A 19,915-nucleotide genomic window follows, 5' to 3' on the forward strand; every position below is an offset into this window, starting at 1 on the left:
GAAGTTTATTACCCCAGAAAACTAAGTAGAAGAAGAAACAAACCAAAATGCATGCTGCCCAAACACAAAGACAGTAACCCCAATAAGATTAAACAAATAAATCTAAATGTGATTTATAACTCACAATTAAATAACTAGTAGTACAGAAAAAAGGGTTTGAGAACCTATTCATCGTGGTTTCTTTTTTAGGCAAATCCCTGTACAAGTTCTCTCTCCACTATTGGGAGGAATCTGTTGCACTTTTTGTGAAAATCAGAAGCTAATATAGAACAACTGTTTACTTTAAAATAATTTCTTTAGGCAATGCTGTCACAGCCTACAGCTAACTGATAAAACAGCCTTCTCCAGGATCTTGTCTTATGGGCATCTTTTTTTGTATGCAGATTGCAAGTCTTCTGACTTTCGTGCTTTTATTTTCTCTTTGATGATATATTTTCACAGTAAAGTATTATCTCTGTTTATGTATATGGCCTTTTGATTTTCATTCTCATTGTTTTTCTTCAAGATGAAGAGCATATCCTAACATACACTTAGATGGAGCTATTTCAAAGCATAAAAATGTCCTATCCTTGAAATAATACTTTCCTGAATATTTTATGTTCAGAGTCAGGAAAAAGAATTAACAAGGAAATAAAAACAGATGTTAATGCCCAAAAAATCTGTGAAATGCTTAGAAAAAATACATAGCACCAAAATACGTCTTATTTGTTTTAAGTGAATTTAGCAGGAAAAGAGCTGGGAAGATTCTGTCAAAAGCAAGAAGGTATGCTTCAAGTATAAACCACACACGCATTTGCTTTGATGTTGTTTGCAGCCCCTTTATTCATTGTCTGGGAAAATGCAGTTTAATTTTTTTTCAAGTCCATGAAAGAATGTTCAAGGTATGCAAAGGACTTCTGGACAATTTTGGAAATACGACTTCATAGAAAACTCTATGCCAGAAGTGTTTGTGTGGCCATCTTGAAATCTCTTCAGCCTTCTAGCTTTCTTTTTATGAAAGTGTGAACAATGTAAAAAACAGGCAAAACCCCCATGAAAACAAACCCAAGCATGCCACAATTTAGATGTTCTTGAGTAATAAACTAGCAAACAATCATTCAAAACAAGCAGCCAGTGAAAACCTCAACAATTTAAAGGTACTTGTTTAGTTTGGTCAGAAGTAAAAATAAATAAAGCTGTATCAACTACAAAGGAAATCTCAGCTCTACAATTCAGGTCACAGAAGTAACCTAGTTGCAGGTTCTGTGGATATCTCTCCCATCACAGTGGAAACATTTAGAATACTTTTAGGGCATTCATAAATACTGTTCCATCCAGGACAGCTGACACCAAGACATCTTTTTACGTTCACACTTATACCACCAGGTCTCTATACAAAGCTCTTCTAGTGTTCATTTAAAACCCTATGGCTCCATATAAGAGCCTACCTGAGTTAGGTATTATTCCTCTGAAGTTGGAGCCAAAAAACTAAAGAGAACAGTGCAAGGAGCTGGACCTCTGGAGAATCAGCCTTTTCATAGCTTTCTTACTTGCCTGGTAGGCCAGCCTGGAGACAACAGAAATGAGCATCACCAGCCTTGTGGCACAAGCTAGTGAAGAAAATGATTGTACTTTGTGTACATGGGGAAGCCAAAGACATGGGAAATAACTCCGCCTGGGGCATCAAAGAAGGACACAAGATGTGCTGTCAGTGACACAGACTGTGTTTCCAATGACAAGAAAAAACCAAACCACACACCATTTTTGCTCAAGTCTTCCTTACTATCTGACTTAAGCAGACAAGAGGCAAGTCAAAGACAGCTCATGAGGTCCTTAACACCTGTTGTCATATCTGCAACATCTAATCCAGGCTTAGGCTGGCTTGGACCTGAGATAAAAACTGTGGTTTTAATGGTTTGTTATTACAAAAGCATCAAGAGAAGTCTCTCAGAGCACAGCACTTCTCAAAAGTTCACTTTTCACAGAAGCTGTTCCTCTGTGTACAGGGCCTGAACAGAACCCAGCGCCAATAAAGGCATAGCACACACTGTCCCTCTAACTCTGTCCTCCAAATTATGATTAAGAATTTAGATCAAGGTTTTTAAATTATGGATCTGGAGAGTTCTGGCTAGTATTCTTGTGCAGTATAAATCCTTCCATGGGGAATATTACTCAGGTTCTACCAGCTTTACACACTGAGTAGTGTGAATAAACCTAGTCTCTTTTACATCAAAACCTAACATAAAAGAAGGTAATTTTTTAAGATTCTGTTGTGCCTTTGCCTTACTTCTGTGTCAGTAATATTTGTTATAGTATTGTCATAGGATTTACTTCCACTGTTACTGGAAGTAAACAATGGAAGAATCGCTCCTGTGCCATCACTCCATTTTTTCAGGTTCTTAGAAGGAACTATTCAATACATAGCCAAACCTACCTGATGAACCAAGGAAAAGCTATAATTTATTACTTTATTTTTTGGTAATAAATGTATCCAACAAGCCTACACACAGCAGGCTGAGTTGGTATTTTCAAATCCATCCTCATTATAAAAGTTATACAAAAAAGCAGGTTTCTCTTCAATGATTCCTTTTTCTATTTTTTCTTCCTGCCTCACACATTCCCTTTTTGATGGCTTTTCCTGCCTTAGGGGAAATTCTTCCAAACTTCTGAGATTAATCCTTACAGTAGTCAGTAGCTAAAAAACGCTGGATCTGATAATTTTCTTCTTCAAATTCAAAAGGGAGTTTTGCCCTTGTTTTTTAACCGAAGTTGGATGTTCCCTTTGAGAAATAGTGTTTCCAATTAATTGCCACATGAACTTTGGATTCTTAGACAAGTTAAACTGGAGAAGGGAAGACTGCACACAGTACTCCAAGTGAGGTCTCACGAAAGCAGAGTAGAGGGGCAGGATCACCTCCTTCGACCTGCTGGTCACGCTCCTTTTGATGCAGCCCAGGATATGGTTGGATTTCTGGGCTGTGAGTGCACACTACTGGCTCATGTTCATTTTCTCATTGACTAACACCCCCAAGTCCTTCTCCGCAGGACTACCATGAATTTCCTTTTTGCCCAACCTGTAGCTGTGCCTGGGATTGCTCCCACCCACGTGTAGGACCTTGCACTTTGCATGGTTAAACTTCATGAGGTTGGCATCAGCCCACCTCACAAGTGTGTCAAGGTCCCTCTGAATGGCATTCCTTCCCTCTAGCGTATCAACAGAACCACGCAGCTTGGTGTCATCGGCAAACTTGCTGAGGGCACACTCAATTCTATTGTCAATGTCAGCGACAAAGATATTAAACAAGACCAGTCCCAACACCGATCCCTGAGGGACACCACTTGTTACTGATCTCCAGCTGGACATTGAACCGTTGACCACAACTCTTTGAGTGCGACCATCCAGCCAGTTCTTTATCCACCGAGTGGTCCACCTATCAAATTGATGACACTCCAATTTAGAGACAAGGATGTCATGTGGGACAGTGTCGAACACATGCATAATTTAGCTGGCTTTGGAGCCCATTTCATAAAGTTTGCTTAATTAGCAATATTTATTGCTACTCTAAACATTAATTTGCGGCCAACTCTTATCACTTCAGGCTAGGTACATACGTTGCAACCTTGCTACCAGCTGGATGAGGAAACTGCTACATATGCTATATACTTTGGGAATGCATGTGGTCTGGTATATTAGGCTGGGTCAAAAGTCATTGCACAGTTTTAGAAACAGGAAGTACTAATGACAAATCTGACACATGTTAACAATGACAGTTTATGTTTCAGAATTCCTTGAACCAAACTTTCTGATCATGCAGAAACAGTAAGAGTGTCTTTGCTGAAGAGGGTCTGCTAAAAATACAAATACATATATCAATCAATAATATCAAAACAAACAGTCATCAGAAATTTCACTGGTGCAAATCAAAACTATGTGCAGACATGCTATTGACTGACAATGCTCATTCAAGAAAGAAGTTCAGCACAGTCTGCTAACAAAAATCACATTCAGAGTTCAGCTCACTGAAGAAATGACCTACAAAAGCTTTCCCAAAAAAGAAACTTAAGGGTTGATTTGCCATGGTGAAGTGTTAACCTCTTCCTCCCACACTACTGGCATCTTTAAAAGACTTCAAGTGTGCTCCAGTCTAGCCAGCATGACTCAGAACAGGCTAAGGGATCCTGTTAGCACCCCATCCCTCTAACATTGGTGTGTTATCTCATGGATAGTTACACGCTAGTTTAAAGCTCTGCCAATGAGCCTCACTAGCTCATTAGCAAAGACCCTCTTCCTCGTTTGTGAAAGATGGAAAGCCAGCAGGCCTGGTGTCATCTATGCCATTCCATTATCGAAAAAGTCAAAAGTGTGGTGGTGACACAGCTATGTGGCTGGTGTTATTAACATGTATTAACAGACTGTGTCCATCTGTTCCTTTCAGTGTCACTGCCTGAAACTGGAAGGATAGAAGAAAAAATAACCTATACTCCAGATTCACTTACCAAATGTTCCAAAGCCCTCTTTTGATCTCTTTTGAACTATGCATTATAGCTTCATCACCATCCTTGAGCAGTAATGGCTAACAGTCTGAGTGCCATACCAGACTAGGAAGTTTCCTAGTGATGTCCTTAACCCAGGGCCCAGGGAGGCAGCAGACATTTCTAAAAGGAGGTTCTCTCTGGTTTATTGGACCCTTTGTCCCTGCAGAAGGGAGTCACTTCCAACTATATCCCATTTTTTATTCCTCTTGGAGATGGTTGTGAGACAGGGGGTAGGCCTTTCTGATCTCTCCAAGGCTTCAGGCTTCTTCATACAAGAAATCAGAACCAAAGAATATTTCAGCAGCATGGTTAGGGTTGGAAAGGACCTTAAGATCACCTAGTTCCAAATGCTAAATGGCCATTCCAAGATAGATGGAAGTAGGACAGTTATCATCAAAATCTCCTTTAATTGTGGCATATCATACTGCAAAATACATCCAGAGACCACTACAAACATTATCCCTCTGGTGATTTACCAGAGCTAATCTGCTTAATGAGTGAATGCAAAGAGAATATATAACTTCCCACTTGGAAAGTGGGCTAGAGCCCAGGTTTCCATTAGGAAGGACACATATCAACTGTTTTGATAGAAATCAGTCAAAGAGACTCTATATTGGTACAAAAGGCAAGGACTGTCTGTGATTAGGTTACAGCCTACAGAATGGTAGACCCAGAGTCAAGAGTCTCAGCTTGGTCAGCGGTTTTCTGTGTAATCTTAAAGATGCCACCCATCCTTAAAAGCAGGAGCACCCTGGCAAGACAAACCTAAATGTAGCAAACATTTACACACAGATCTATGCCTGTTTCTGCATGAAACCCCATCATCATCTGTATTGGGAACCCAAAGGCTACAGTAAGCCCAGGCTACAGTTTCTTATTCAGCTGCTTCATTCCTGGTTGAGCAGATAGCCACTGATACCAGTGGGAGCATGCCTGAGTAAATCAGTGTGATTAGGAACTAAGTTCTGAAAGAGCAATCAGATTTCTCCTCCTTAGCATCATATCTCTCCTTACATTCTAGTCACTCTTCCTTTTTAAGCAATTAAGTGAAAGAAAAAAAGCTTCCTTTGCACTTGCTGCATTGTTTCCCTTCCCTCCCCCTCCCTAATAAAATTTAGAAAATTAGGTAAATAAGTTGAGTAGCTGCCTCTTGCCTCACCATTTCAGCCTGATGCCCTTCACAGCAATCTCAGCTGACACATTCAGTGCTGAGCTGTACAAAGTGCTTCCTGCCAACGTGGGTGGTCTGAGTCACTCCACAGTGAATCTGACAGCTGAGTGCAGTGATATGGACCCAGGGCAACAAGCAGGCTGGGGAGGTGCAGCTTGGGTTTCATTTGCTGCACATTTGTCTTTTATCCCACGGGTAGGGCATAGCTTGCTGTGGTGCACTACAAGGCTCAGTGAGCTAGTCTCTTCACTTGAGAAGCTAATACTTGCGTTGTAAACAAATGTTTAGATTAGTAATTCATCCGTTCATTTGTGGGGCATCTATCTCATTATTCCTGAATGACTGCAGATTGGGGCACTCAACATTGTTTATGATCTAGGCACAAGGGAGTAATCTAAAACACAGGCTTAGTGTCCAGTGATTTATAGCATAAGTAGCTTAGACCCTGATACTACAAGTTATTCCAACAAGACAAGCCTTTGCATCTAAGTGGTGTCCTTATCAATGAATCAAGGGTAATCTCCTACAGAGATCTCAAATCAGGGTGGCAGCATCATCTCAGATGCAATGGGAGTTTCCTCCCACAGCTGAACACTTTAATTGGGTCCAACTGCAATTATAAGAAAGAAAGCAGCAGCATGTAATATTTGGAAGGTGGAACATTCTGGTTCATAACACACTCCAGGCTCTATCATGTTTCTATATCAGTCAACCGCACCTCTCAGTTATCACAGATCATACTCAGAATTCTCTAACTCATTATATAGTGGGAAGAAGGCTGAATCCTCCTTAATCTGCCAGTGGCTTTTGCTGCAATTAGCCATTCATCCTGTAACTGATCATGTACTCTAGTTCCCAGAATTAAAAACATCAACTACTACAGATGTGCAAGGACAAGAAATTAAATACTTCTAAACAGTTGTATTTATTCTGTTTATTACCAATAATGAAAGGTCCTTGTCCTTAGAGAGAACTAGCTAACCAGGAAATTTTGAATGTCAAAGTGCAGACATTTTTGAGTTATGCCTGAGCATAAAAACATATGAAAATGTTTACAAGGGGAAATGTTTATAATTTTTCATTATTGTTTAAGTCAAAAATTGCAAAGAAGCTTGCTTAAGTTTTCCAGGAGGAAAAATAACCTCAGGCTGAAGTAATGTGTGGAAAAAAATCAATCCTAAATGAGAATCCTTCCTATCTAAGCAGTACTACTGTGACCACATCTGGAGTGCTCTTTCTAATTCTATGCTGTCCAGTAGAAGAAAGACACAGACAAACTGCAGTGAATCTAGTGAAGAGCCACTAAGAAGATTAAGGGATTGGAGGACCTGATGTACATGGAGAAGCTGAGAAAGTTGGGATTGTTCTGCAACTGGAAGAGAAAGTTTAGGGGATTTTACCAGTCTTTTGTGAATTAAAGAAGACAGAGTTAGACTCTTCTCAAGGGTGTCTAGTGAAAGGACAAGACGCAAAAGGCACATATTGAAATACAGGGAATTTAATTTAATGTAAGAAAAACTATTTTACCGTAAGGGTGATCAAATACTGGAGCAGGTTTCACACAATGGTCCTAGAATCTCCATCCCTGAAAATATTTAGAACTCAACTGAACAGGTCCCTGAAAAACCTGTTCTGACTGAACCTGCTTTGAGGAAGGGGTTGGACCAGATGATCTCCAGAGGTCCCTTCCAACCTTATCCATCCTATTCTGTGGCTGAATGGTTCCTATGCACTTTTCTCAGCTGTAACATTGAATTCTTACAGTAAAAGTATTAACCAGATACTAGGACTCACCATTGCTCCTATGCTGCTGATGTGGTAGCCTCATAGCCCTACTATGTTGCATATGATTTCTGCAAACTAAAGTGTTTTGTTATTTTTTCCCCTTTATCGTGACAATTTATGATATGCAGTCATATAATATATGGTGATTGGTCTTATATATAGCTATGGCTGTTGCAGAAAAGGAAAGGAAATTTGAAAACTTACTCATTTCCATGTATTCTGGAGTTAGCCCAGTGAAAGGTTCCAAAGTGTAGTCCAGATCCCACTGTTGAGGGTTCTTTGATTGGTTGGTGTCTGTCTCCTTTAGCTCAGTTCTTTCATCCTTCAGCTTCCTGAAGAGTTTCTTTAGCTTCCTGAGAAACAAAAGTTCAGATTGAACAAAGTCCTTTTTTTTTTTTTAACCCTACAAGATTTGGCCCAAGTTTTTGCAGAGCAATATAAAATATGGACCATGTTATTTTGGTGTCCAACAGGCTTAGTCTACACTGTCCTTTAAAGTTCTAGATGTTGCTTATTGCCAGGTGGCAGGCTGCGGGAGTAAGCAGTTCCTATGCTCCTGTGTCAAGAGAAAAGTTACAACAGCATAATGGTGTTGAACCCAGTACTTTTTAATGACTGTTTTTCTCTAGATGTGTTGAATGGACATCTTCTTGAGGCTCAAGCACCTCAGGCCTAAATAATACACTCAAAAACAACACACTGAACAATTCTCCCATAAGAAAGAAAGAAAGAAGAAACAAACAACATATCAGAAGGTAATGTGATATCTTCATAGCACATATCTAGCATGGTAAATTTTTCTCTCACCATGAAGCTTGGGAACTTCCAATATAGTATACTTTTAAGGTCAAAATGACGAGACATTTTGCCAAAGAGAATGCAGGAATGTACTTATGAATATTTTAAGCATGAAACCTTCTTGTTGTTGAAAGTAAAAAGAAATAAGCACCTCTGCTAATAAACCTGCAGCACCAAAGAAGTGTCTCCAAGGTACTGATAGGTCCAAAGCCTCTCAGGGCTCCCAAAAAGATTAATACTGACATAAAGCCAGTCCTGTCACCACCAGAAGACGCCCACAGCTCTTCAATTCCAGTGCTTTCTTGTCACAAGCACATATACACGAGTCTATCTAAATAGACAAATAAAGAGGCTGCTTGTGAAAGCTTAAAGGGGAAGCATTCTTTAATTAAAATGATGTTACAGCTAATAAAGACAACAAAATATGTACCAATGAAATGTTAAGTATAAGCAATGTCTTAATTTTACTAATGGCCTGTCATCCTGGAGAAATGCAATCTCCTTGCTTCTACATATAATGCAAGTGGGGTTTAAAGTAACAGAGAGAATCAGATTCACAAGAGTTTCAGCAAGGTCGGCAGAATTTGGTCCCAGAGAGGTATACCTTTCCTGTCAGCACAAACAGAAACCCTACCTTAGTCACTTCAAACTCTTTGGATTCAGCAACAAATTAGTGCTAAAAAAGTGTAACTTGGGATGCATGCAGTAACAACCTCTTCAATGCTCCACAGTGTAGCCCCCACTGGAACTCACTGAGGAAGAACTGGAATTCACTGGAAGCCACTGGAAACTACACGTTTTTAAAACTCTAACATAAAACCTGAAACATTTGTTGAATGCTGATGAGAATAATTTTGTATTTTAGAAGTAATTACTTTTCCTGAGAGCTTACTGATCATGTATACAGTAAATCGTGCACATCTATATAGACCCTGAAATATGTACTTCACCATGAGTTAGATGCTTTACTTGCATAAGAGTATAATCTTCCTTAAGAGGTTTCTTATAAGAGTTTTAGAGGTTCTGAACTTTTCTTCAGATATGTTACAGTGTGTATAAAGGTGGAACATTGATCTATCAAACTACCACTCTTACGGTGAAAATCGGAAACCTCTGATTATCTTGCAAGCCCAACTCTGCTGGTGAGTTTTCACTGCCTCCAAAGCAGAAAAGCCAAACCATTTAAGTAAGCACAGATCAGTTATATCTCGTACCTCCTTTAGATCAGAAGAGGTTGGATCAGAGTTTCTAATTTTGAGCACATTTTACAATAACATAGTTCATTTTGACCAGACTATAAATTACTCACGTGGGTGAGCAATTATTTGTGCAAGTCTTTCTTTGGATCTCAGCATGAATAGTAGTACTACTACTACTGTCCTACTGAAATGGGGGTACATATTTCACAACACTGACAAACAAATGAATTTCTTAAGTAGTAAAATCCCAGAGTAGAATGAATCCATCCCCAAAACAAAAGTAAAGTATTCCCAGTGCCCTCCTAGAAATGACATTTTAAACACGTATGCATCAATAACTTCATGCTATTTTATGCAATGAGAAATTCCCACGGAAAAAAATGCAATAGATTGAGATATTTCTTCAAAACCAAGGAAGCGAAATACAGCAAATTAGCATAAAACATCAATATTTATACTTACTGCATGTCTTCTTTTGCAGATTAAATTTATCTTTCACAAATATGCACGACATTTTATAGTTCCTCACATATGTGCCATATGAGTGAAAATCCAGACTAATCCCAGTGATGTTTTGCCAACAGTGTAAGCGGGGCTCTCCCACAAACATTTCCCCACAGCTTGCGATAAATCCTTTGAACTAGAGGTGTGTGGCCTGGAGGCAAGATTGTATGGGGTAGTGGTTTTCATTTGTTCTTCCAGCTAAGCAGAACCACTTTCTCGGACCCTAACTTTAGTAGCAGGGCAAGACTAGCTGGCAAACACACTAAAGGTTTTGCTGGGTAGGTTTATTGCTTTGTTCATGGATATACACCAAGCCACACAGAAACACAGCACAATGCTCTACAGCAGCCTGGAAATGACCACAGTGGCTGCAGAATTTCTACACTGACCAGTGTTTACATGACCAATTCAATTTCATCACCTATGTGTGAAGGAAATGGGGATTGGCAGACACTCTTAAAGCAGACACAGACTGGATCAGGTCCTCCCTGTGCCAGGTTCACAAAGTTGCAAAAATCAAGAGATCAACTCCAGCTTTTTTCCAAGTGCAGCTAAGGCATATCTCTAGTAGTAATATTCTCAGTACTTTGTCAATACCCAGATACAATAATGCTAATCAAATACTTTCAGTACCTAGAACATTCAGTTTACACAGTTTTAATAAAAGGATGGAGAGTTTTAAAGTATTTCACAAGAAGGAATTAGACGGATCCTTACAAAGACATTTACCTCGCACATCGTGCAAACTCAGCCATTTCAAGACATTAAAATTCCCACCTCCCCCCTGCTTTTATGGCAATCAAAGGAACTTGTCCATGACAGAGGTGATATAGTATTCAGAAGGTAGGAGACTGGGGGCAGGATTTAAAACAATCAAAGAATTCCCAGGATGCTCCTTCAGCATATCCCAATTAATTTCCTAATGTAGGGACTCTCAGAGGACAGTGAACAATAAGTTGAAGACAGTGCTGATTTTGATTTCTCTTCCAATAAAATGATATGTGCTATAAATGTTGCTCTCATTTCCATGGCCAGATGAGATTGAAGAGCATCTCGTTGTCACTGTGCAGCAGCTGAGATAAAATTTGGGTGTTTTTAAATGTGAAGTTTGCACACGTGTGATCTAATCCTCTGGTTAGAGCACAATGGAGTCGAGTTACGGAGTTTAATGCATACACTCAACTCTCCTGAGAACCCAGTAACTAAAACAATAGTTGTTTTTCATGTTTATTTGGGAATACACTAAATCCAGAGTTCTGTAATAATAATTTTTAATTTCTCGTCTGCCTATCTATAAGCCAGGCATCAGGAGTGGCACCTTTCACCATTTTGAGTTAAGCTTTGAAGACTGTTCTTATTTTCATTCTTATATAATTTTTTTTAAAGGATCAACTAGCTGAAAGCAAGCCAAAGTATTTCTTTCAAATGTTCCATGAAAAAAAATGTACCTTTGTGTCATATCCAAGCATGTGAAGTTTGAGACCAAACAGAAATGTGTCAGAAAGTTAAAGGAACAGAAAACAGGAATTTGCAGTGTTATTCTCCAGCTATACAGCAGTAGGGCAATGAAAATGAGTTTTGCAGAACTCTATAGCTGCACATACGATTGTGTTATTAAAACTGAGTAAGGTTTTTAAATGCACTTGTGTGAAACCTGTTTTTGAATTCCTCAGATTAACATTTTTAAACAAAGTTGACAGAATTATAACTATCAGCTATTTTAGCTTCTGCTTTCTGCATGTTAGGCAGCCCCAAAAGTGAGAAAGAGGTAGGCTTGCTCCTTCAGGATAAGTCTCCAGGAAGCTTTGTGCTGAAGAATCACATACAGTAAGGTTTCATGACCTTACAAGTAGCCATATATATCTGGACAGAGAAAACTATAGATTAGCAGTTATTTCTGGTCCTTTTGCCAGTGAGTACTAAAAAGCAACATACATTCTTAAAGAGACTGAGTAGCATTGAAAAGAATAAATGTAGGATCAGGGAGAAAGAAAATGAACAGGTTTTTGTCAGAAGGCTAGGTCTAGAGCAGTTAAAAAACAACTGTGCTTTCTCACAAGGGATTCACACCAAACTGTTGTGTTAAATAGGAGGTTGGAACGTGGTTTAATTATGTTGTTTATAATTCCTAATATAACCAATAAGTATAGCATTATGCAAAGTAATCAGCATCTGAAGAGAGCATAAAATCACTAAGGGAAAATACCCTACCCCTGGAGAATCCACAAGCTTTTGATGAAAAAGATGAGGAAAAAAAAAGAGAAAAATCAAAATCAAAGTGTTCCTGGCTGGGCTGCAAGCACATGGTGCTTTTAGAAAAAGACAGATGAGTGAACAGTTGCTCTATTTATACACTAAAAAGAAGTAGCAGGATTTGGGGAATCTGGGGGAAGACATGATGATGACCTAAGAAAAATGAGAAATTTGTGCAGTGTGAGTGGAAAGTATAGAGGCTGGAGAGGCAGAGCAGCTGGGGGCAGGTTGAAATATGACAGAGGCACAAGTCTGTGTGTCTTTGATGGCTATGCAGTCCTCATGGTGCATATCCACCACAGCCTGCCAGGAAGATTGGAAATGAGGATCAGCCTACCAGTTTCTCAGAACTCTCAGTTACCAAATACTCTTGGGTGCTTCAAGGTAGATCACCTGTGACTGTCACCAAGGGCTGAATTTGAAGTACTGCAAGTCAATACTTGCTAGAAAGAAATGCAAATAGACTATATGAAAAGACACAGAAAACCCCTAAAATCCAGCTGCTTGGAATGATTTATATCAGGTTTTAAGGCTGTCCCTTAATTTAGCATTTTTGTCTTGGTAGTATGATATAAAAGTGTAAAGGGAGAAAGCTAGACTGAAAAAAATGAGTAGATGGACACTTGTATCTAGACAAAAGGAAGTGAAGTGGATCAGACTCTTGTGTTCTTGACTGTAATTTTGTGTGCTGTGAATGGAGTACTGAAGGTCCAGGCTTTCTTCAGTCATATTCCTACAGTCTGTAACATAAGGAAACACCTCATATTCACACACAGACAGTACAAGAAAGATTCAGACAGAGAATGAAAGAACTCTAATCTCTCTTTGATTCCACGGTTTATGGTATAGTCATGCTTTGCTGGCACATTCAGACCTCCTGGGTTCTATAGGAGTTTAAGTTGTGTTTGGGAATTCTGATTTCTCTAATACAAGAAAACAACAACAACAAAAAAAAAACAGGAAAGAAAAGAAAAAAAACAAACAAACTCTGAAACTTTCCAACACCATTAATTAACAGCAATATATTAAAGGTGAAAAGTGACACAGGGATAGTGGCTATGAAAGGGTGTCTTTAAAATGATTTTTATTAACTCTTGGTATTCTTATCCAGCATAGTCAAATGCATTTTGAACCAAGTGATTCTGAATAAAAAGGCCAAATTCATGGCCCCACAAAAGTTGATGGGAGTTTTGCCATTGACTTCAATAGTGCCAGGATTTCACCCTAAGGGTTTAGCACCAAGGTCAAAGACAGAGTAATAAAATAACCACATGGATTTTTTTCAATAAGTTCAGAAAAACAGAACTGAAAAAAAGGTTGAGGCTCTCAAGCCCTGCAGCCTTTTAGGGTCAGTTCCTGTGGCAACAGTAAGAGAATTACGGTATGTGACACATCTGAGTGAACTGTGGCATATTTACATCTGTTAAACTTATGAATTCCAGCCCCCCAGAACACACATTTCAATTCAAGAAGGCTTAGTTTTCCATAATTCAAGTGCTGTTGCATTTACCTAGCTGTTTTGATATTCCTGGGTGCAGAAATTGAAAAAGAAATCACAGAAAGGTTAAGAAGACCAGCAAGTCACATCTGCCATAGCTGTGCAGCAGTTTCTTCAGAAACATTAAAGGAAACAGCAAAGAAAATAACATATGTCCCCATGATGCCAAACAATTCAGGGCTGCCCTCTGAAGTTTAACTCTGTAATTCTTCAGCCAGCATTGACAGTGAATAATCCAGAATAAAGACACTGAATGATGGTTCTCAATTGTGGCAATAGGGCGCTAGAGATTTAACAGATGGCTGCTGCTTATGTTTCCATCTCATTCCACCAGTCTCCCATCTACTTAGTACTATGAGGGAAAGAGACAGCAAATTGAAGTAAGGTTTTGTGATGTTCTGCAAAGCAATTCAAATGGGTTTGGTTTCATGGTGAACGAAATAAAAATGTTTTTTTAAATAATCCTGATATCCCAAGATTTCAATAAGGGAGAAAACTCAATCTGGGTCATCATATAATTTAGCAGAGAGATACTTCCATGTTACAGGTATATAGAGAACAGTTCCAGATTTTGAAGAAGAAATCACCATTTATGTTAATCCCTTCTGCCTCTCCAGATGGCTAAGGTTGATTGCAGCACTCATACTCTGCCTTCAGTGGATATATAAGGAGCCAGTGGAAGAATCTGTGTTATTCACTTTCTCATTCCCTCCAAAGAGACACACGGCAAGGGGGGCAGAAAAAGTGCAGCTGCTGAAACTGGACATAGAAAAGACTGATCTATCTTTCTGCACGGGAGGACTATTCATCACAGTGAGGCTGCTGCTGCAGAAGTAGACACTGGAAAATACAACAGGGGCCTGATGAAGGTAGAAAAATCATGAAAAGGAAAATAAAAACTTACTGGTAAAAAAAGGATGATCTAACAGAGGAGATGAGTGGACTGTAAGAGTTTACCAAGGAAAATAGGTAGCAGAACAGAGAGAATAGGATGCAGTAGGAATCATAGATTCACAGAATGGTTTGGGTTGGAAAAGACTTTAAGATCATTCAGTTACAACCCCCCCCCCCCCCCCCAACACACAATTTGCAGGGACACCTCACACTAGACCATGTTGCCCAAGGTTCTGTCCAACCTGACCTTCAATGCTGTCAGGGAAGGAGCATTTACCACTGCCAGACAAGAAGGCAGATAAGAAGGATGAAAGGCAGAGTGCAACTGTATCTTTATCTGTATATCTGTCACATCTCCTAATAACTATAAACATAGTAGATGAGGTATGAGACACAGAACAATCACTTGTGCAACACATGAGTGTTTGGAGTCCCTATTGGTCTGGAATAATGTGTGTCTAGCAGACCTATGCACAGCTTTCTGAAAAACTGTCAGTGTGCCTGTGTATGTGGGGCAGATGAGTTTCGTTAAAAGTCTAGTCCAAACCAGTAGAGTGGCCATGCAGAAATAGATGGCTGATTTAATTAACTCAAATTCAGTACAGCACAGTGCTTCTGGTGCTAACAGGTCTGGTGAACCCTACAGACATGCATGTGATCTTCTGGAGAATGCAAACAAACAAAGTAATTCAAGATGACAAGATAGCATGAGGTATTTCACTGGGAAGGAGGGATTGAAAGCATATTTGTTTTTAAACAGTTATTCAGTTTTAAAAACTGAGGCCACCATAGGTTGTTGGCAGAAAAGTAGGGGAGCAGAAATGACGGAGAAAAATGGGATGAAATTGTCACATTCTTGCACCAAGAGTTGTAGTGAGGGAACTGAGAAATAATATGACAGGAATTTTCTGTTTGGACTGGATCAGCCTCTCCTTTCATGAGTCAAAAATAATAAATTCAGTATTTCTAACATCATAAAATCCCAGTAAAAAAAAAGCCAGTAGCACTGAGTTTTTGGAAGACGGAGGGGAAAAGTCACACCAGGTTTACACTGAGAAAGCTTTAAGCCTTCAACATGTCAGATATTTTGGGAATGATTTACTACCCTTTTTTCAAAATAAACTGTAAACTCAACGAGATGCAGACAAAAAACAGGCCTGCCTATTGAACTTTGACACAAGAATAATGAAACCATCCATAACGCACATTTGATTTGTTTGGGAAATTTTACTCTCTATTTAATTTACTTCTTGCTAGGAAAAGGGAGGAAAAGGGCTCATTTTAAAAATATTTGATAAACCTTCAAGCATCACTCATCTTTGTTTCTAGTTAGCATCTTCAAGGCCTTCCTTAGGGATGCAATCCAAAAGCTACTGACACCAGAGCTGAAAGTTCTGACTAACTTCAGTGGAGCCAAGGCTTGTGTCTAAGCCAGATTCTTCATCTAGTACAACATTTCACAGATCACTGCCACCAGCAAGGATGATTCAGTTAACAGAAACAAGAGCAAACTTCCCAGGAGGAAGGAAAGCAGAGTATTTTCAGTGGATTCTCAGTACCTGAAGATCTCCTTGACACTGGAGACAGACCAAGAGAGATTTCTTCCCGTATTGGGAGCAGAGGATGCTGTGCAGTAAGCCTCCTGTGGCAAAAATACTTTGAGCAGCATGCCAGCATCCCTCCCATACACTAGCTCCTGCATCACACAGTGACAGACAGGCACCTTAGAAATGCATGGACTTCATCTGTAAACCCATAGTATAGTCATAGACCAAGTGATACATTTTAACATCTTTTAGGAGCTATTGCTTTTCTCCATGCCATCTCTCCTCCACTTTAGACTAATTTGAGTATTTGATAATACTACCCTGAAAGCTTCTCTAAAACTTCCCAAGAGATCTATCATACCTTGCCTGTTTTCCCAGGTTACTAAAATTAATTTAGATCAATTATTTAATATATTCAATCACTTTCTTCAAGCCATTTACTGCAGATATAGCCAATTATTCAACATAAAATACAGCCAGATCATTCCACCACAACCAAAAATGTGATTTATCATCACATTCAATTAGAACCCACTGAAGGCAGTGGCAAAAGTCCCATCCAGCTGAATAAGGATCAAGCCTTTAATTTACTGTCATAGGAGTGACGCATGATAATGGAGAAGTTGGGATACATACGGGATTCCAATTTCAAACAGATTGTTTTGAATCAGTTGTTTTCCAAGCATAATGATGCTCAGCTGAATACAAAGTTCCATCAAACATCCTCCTGGTGCACACTGTAATTAAACAAAACCATAAAGTGTGAAGGGATTAAAAATATTAATTTAAAAGTACCCACTTAGAAGACATACTGATGTCTATATGTGGCCATCTCCCCTGCCACCAATTTGCACAAGAGCATGGAGCTTGCCAATCATTTGAATTCTATGCTTAACAAGGTGTTTCATCTCTACTCATAAAACTGCATTATGGAAAATGCACAGAGCTCTGAAATAACTGACTGTGCCCTGGGACTACTATATTTCCTTTTAAATATTTACTATATAATCAATGTAATAAACATAATGCAGCATCACCAATACTCTTCCAACCTGATGTCTCCCAAGGGAGAAGAAAGTCTTCAATCTTTCAAAGACTTATACATAAGCTTTATTGTAAAACCTTTATTATGTCTATTGATTTTCAAGGGAATACCCACAGCAGTTAGAATTAATTTTTGGGGAAAAAAAAAAGGAAAAAAGAAAAAGAAAAAAAACCAAGTGTTTACAGGTTTAGCACAAAATGGCTATAGCTTTTTAGACTATTAAATGCTAGGCTTCCTAGTTATCTACAGTATGATAAGCCAGATTCAAGTTCCAGCTCTGCCATAGGTTTCCCAAGGGCCTCATTCAAATCATGCAATGTTTGTGCCTTACTGCCCAGTTGTAAAATACAGAAATGATGAAGCTTCACCTAAGAAAGACCGTGGATTATGCAAAACTGCAGAAAGAACATACAGGTGCCTCAGATGGAAAATTTGAGGGGTTTCAATTTGATGTGAAGATTTAGCATCTTGTCTTCATATGTTTTCTATTTTTTCTTCTTATTGACTGGACTCTGGTGAAATGCACTGTACACATATCTTTTTGTTAAGGATTTTTCCTCTTGAATTTCATATGTACTTACCTCTTCCATTCGATAACTGTCAAACACATATACATAACGACCAGGACGGCCAACAAATCTGAAAGCCATAACAAGATATGAAATAACATAAAAATAAGAAAAGTTAACTTTAACAACAGAAGTGTTCATACATATTAACTAAAATAAATTTCACAAATAGTCACTTCAAAATGAATTTTAAGATGCAATATTTATCCAACTTCAATTATTTAAAATTCTTTTGAAATAGTACTCTACAAAAGTTTTTTCACCACATGTTGATGAAATAATTCTAATGAAATATTTTTCTGTGCTGAATAATAATAATAACATCCCTCTCTTGACTGAGATCACAAACGAAACTGGGAATACCTATCCTACCCCACGTTCTATTGCATCTGAGTACTGCCCTGAATGGAATTATTTACACATCTATGCACAGTCAAGGCTCTTCCAACTACACAGGGAGAAACAGTGAAATTGATTTTATTCTAATCTAATCATAAAATGCAAAAATATGGTTAAAAAGGAAAGAAATTGGCAATATTTTTCATTAATGTCTTAGAATATTTACAACTGCTAGTAAAATGTATCGTTAATTCTTTAATCAACGATGCTGAGTAGGATTACTGAAGAGTATAGATTAACAAACTTTACAGCCCCCAAAAGGAACAGAAAAATAGCATGAAACAGAATCCAGAGGATATTTAAAACATTTTTGCCAAGGTTTTAGCAAACTTTTTACACTTCCCATTCAAAAGCATGTGTTATGTTGTGGATAACTGGGTCCCAAAAGACAATAATCCTGAACCCATAGGAAGTCACACTTATTTAGCAGGACAGCTGAATTAGGTTTTTGGTCAATCAGTTCATTTGCCAAAACATGCAACTTCCAGTTGACTATAACTATTCCTTAATTTAACTTGATAAAGGCAAATAGTGCAAAATGTTCAGAAAGTAATAATGTAGTTCCACAATTCAAAATGAAACAGGAAAATATTTCTTTGCTTAATGATGTTTCAAAAAAGATTTGCTAAAATGTGGAAAGTGAAGACCTGTATGCACTACTATTCACTCGTAAACGCAACTTATTTTCTGAGATGTTGATTATTACTATTTTAGAAAGAAAAATAAAACTGTTGCATTTCAGAAGAATGCTCTACTTAGAATAGAGACAGAACAGTACTCATCATACCCCACCATTCAAAAGCAAGCTTTAGACAGCCCTGTTTATGATACTTTTTCATAGCTGGTGAAGGGGACAACTCCCAGACTTAGGGAGCCCTTGGTGCCTATTTTTAAACACAGATCAACTAATACAGACATATATATACATAATTATCTATATAAATAAATATCAGTACCTAAAAGAGATTTTAACCTACCTTCCTTTAAAAAAGGCAACATAAAAAATTGGTGCATAAGAATTCACAAACTTCAGTAGGAATGCCTTCAAAATCAGTCTCTCCTCAAAGTTTTTCTCTGTTTTGGGTACCTCTGGGAGAAGGAAGTGGGAAAAACCAAAGAAATCAATTAGTAAATATGTAAACATCCCTGATATACCCAAATACAAAACCAAACTGCAAACTTTGAGCTAATATTAGTTTTCTTTTCTACTTTTAATTTGTATCAATGCACACTAGCTCTGCCCCTGACTTCTGGTATCCAGAGCCTTCCCATATTTCCAGATGGAAATTGAAAATCCATTAATAGATACATTAATGAACTTGATTCTCTGATAGACCTCTGACAGTTTATCCCAAGATGCTCTTGGCTGCTTGTCAAATACCCTGATGTCCAAAAAGCCAACAAATCCTGACACCTGGCCTAGACCAGGCAATATCTCACTTTTCAAGTCTCTTTCATTGCCTTACTGAGAAACCTGGGCAGACCACATCACCTTTCTCTGCTTCAGGCCCCAGTTATGAAATCTTAGCACAGACCTCTGTCATTTACTCTGTCATCTATTATATTCTTAAATATGTAATAGTATTGTGTCGTTTTAATATAATGTAAATATTATTAATAATAATTATAGACAGAAATAACTATCATATATTTACATGGTTCTCCTAGTTATCTGGAGTTTAAAATAAAATAATTGAATCTTGATGTTCAATTGCATAAAGCTTAAGCAGTACAAGCA

At 38.3% G+C, this 19,915-nt stretch overlaps 1 protein-coding gene across 1 annotated transcript in view; it reads right to left on the reverse strand.

The window, feature by feature from the left end:
• Positions 1-19,915, reverse strand: part of ANO2 (anoctamin 2) — a 167,135-nt gene that overhangs the window by 12,682 nt on the left and 134,538 nt on the right. The window contains exons 18-21 of the mRNA XM_034063329.1: positions 19,155-19,266; positions 17,791-17,848; positions 16,801-16,901; positions 7,676-7,824 (exon numbers count right to left, since the gene is read on the reverse strand). Coding sequence (XP_033919220.1) covers positions 7,676-7,824; positions 16,801-16,901; positions 17,791-17,848; positions 19,155-19,266 — 420 coding nt within the window. The remainder of the gene's footprint in view (positions 1-7,675; positions 7,825-16,800; positions 16,902-17,790; positions 17,849-19,154; positions 19,267-19,915) is intronic.

Source organism: Melopsittacus undulatus, chromosome 5, assembly GCF_012275295.1.
Source record: "Melopsittacus undulatus isolate bMelUnd1 chromosome 5, bMelUnd1.mat.Z, whole genome shotgun sequence".
Taxonomy (NCBI): Eukaryota; Metazoa; Chordata; class Aves; order Psittaciformes; family Psittaculidae; genus Melopsittacus; species Melopsittacus undulatus.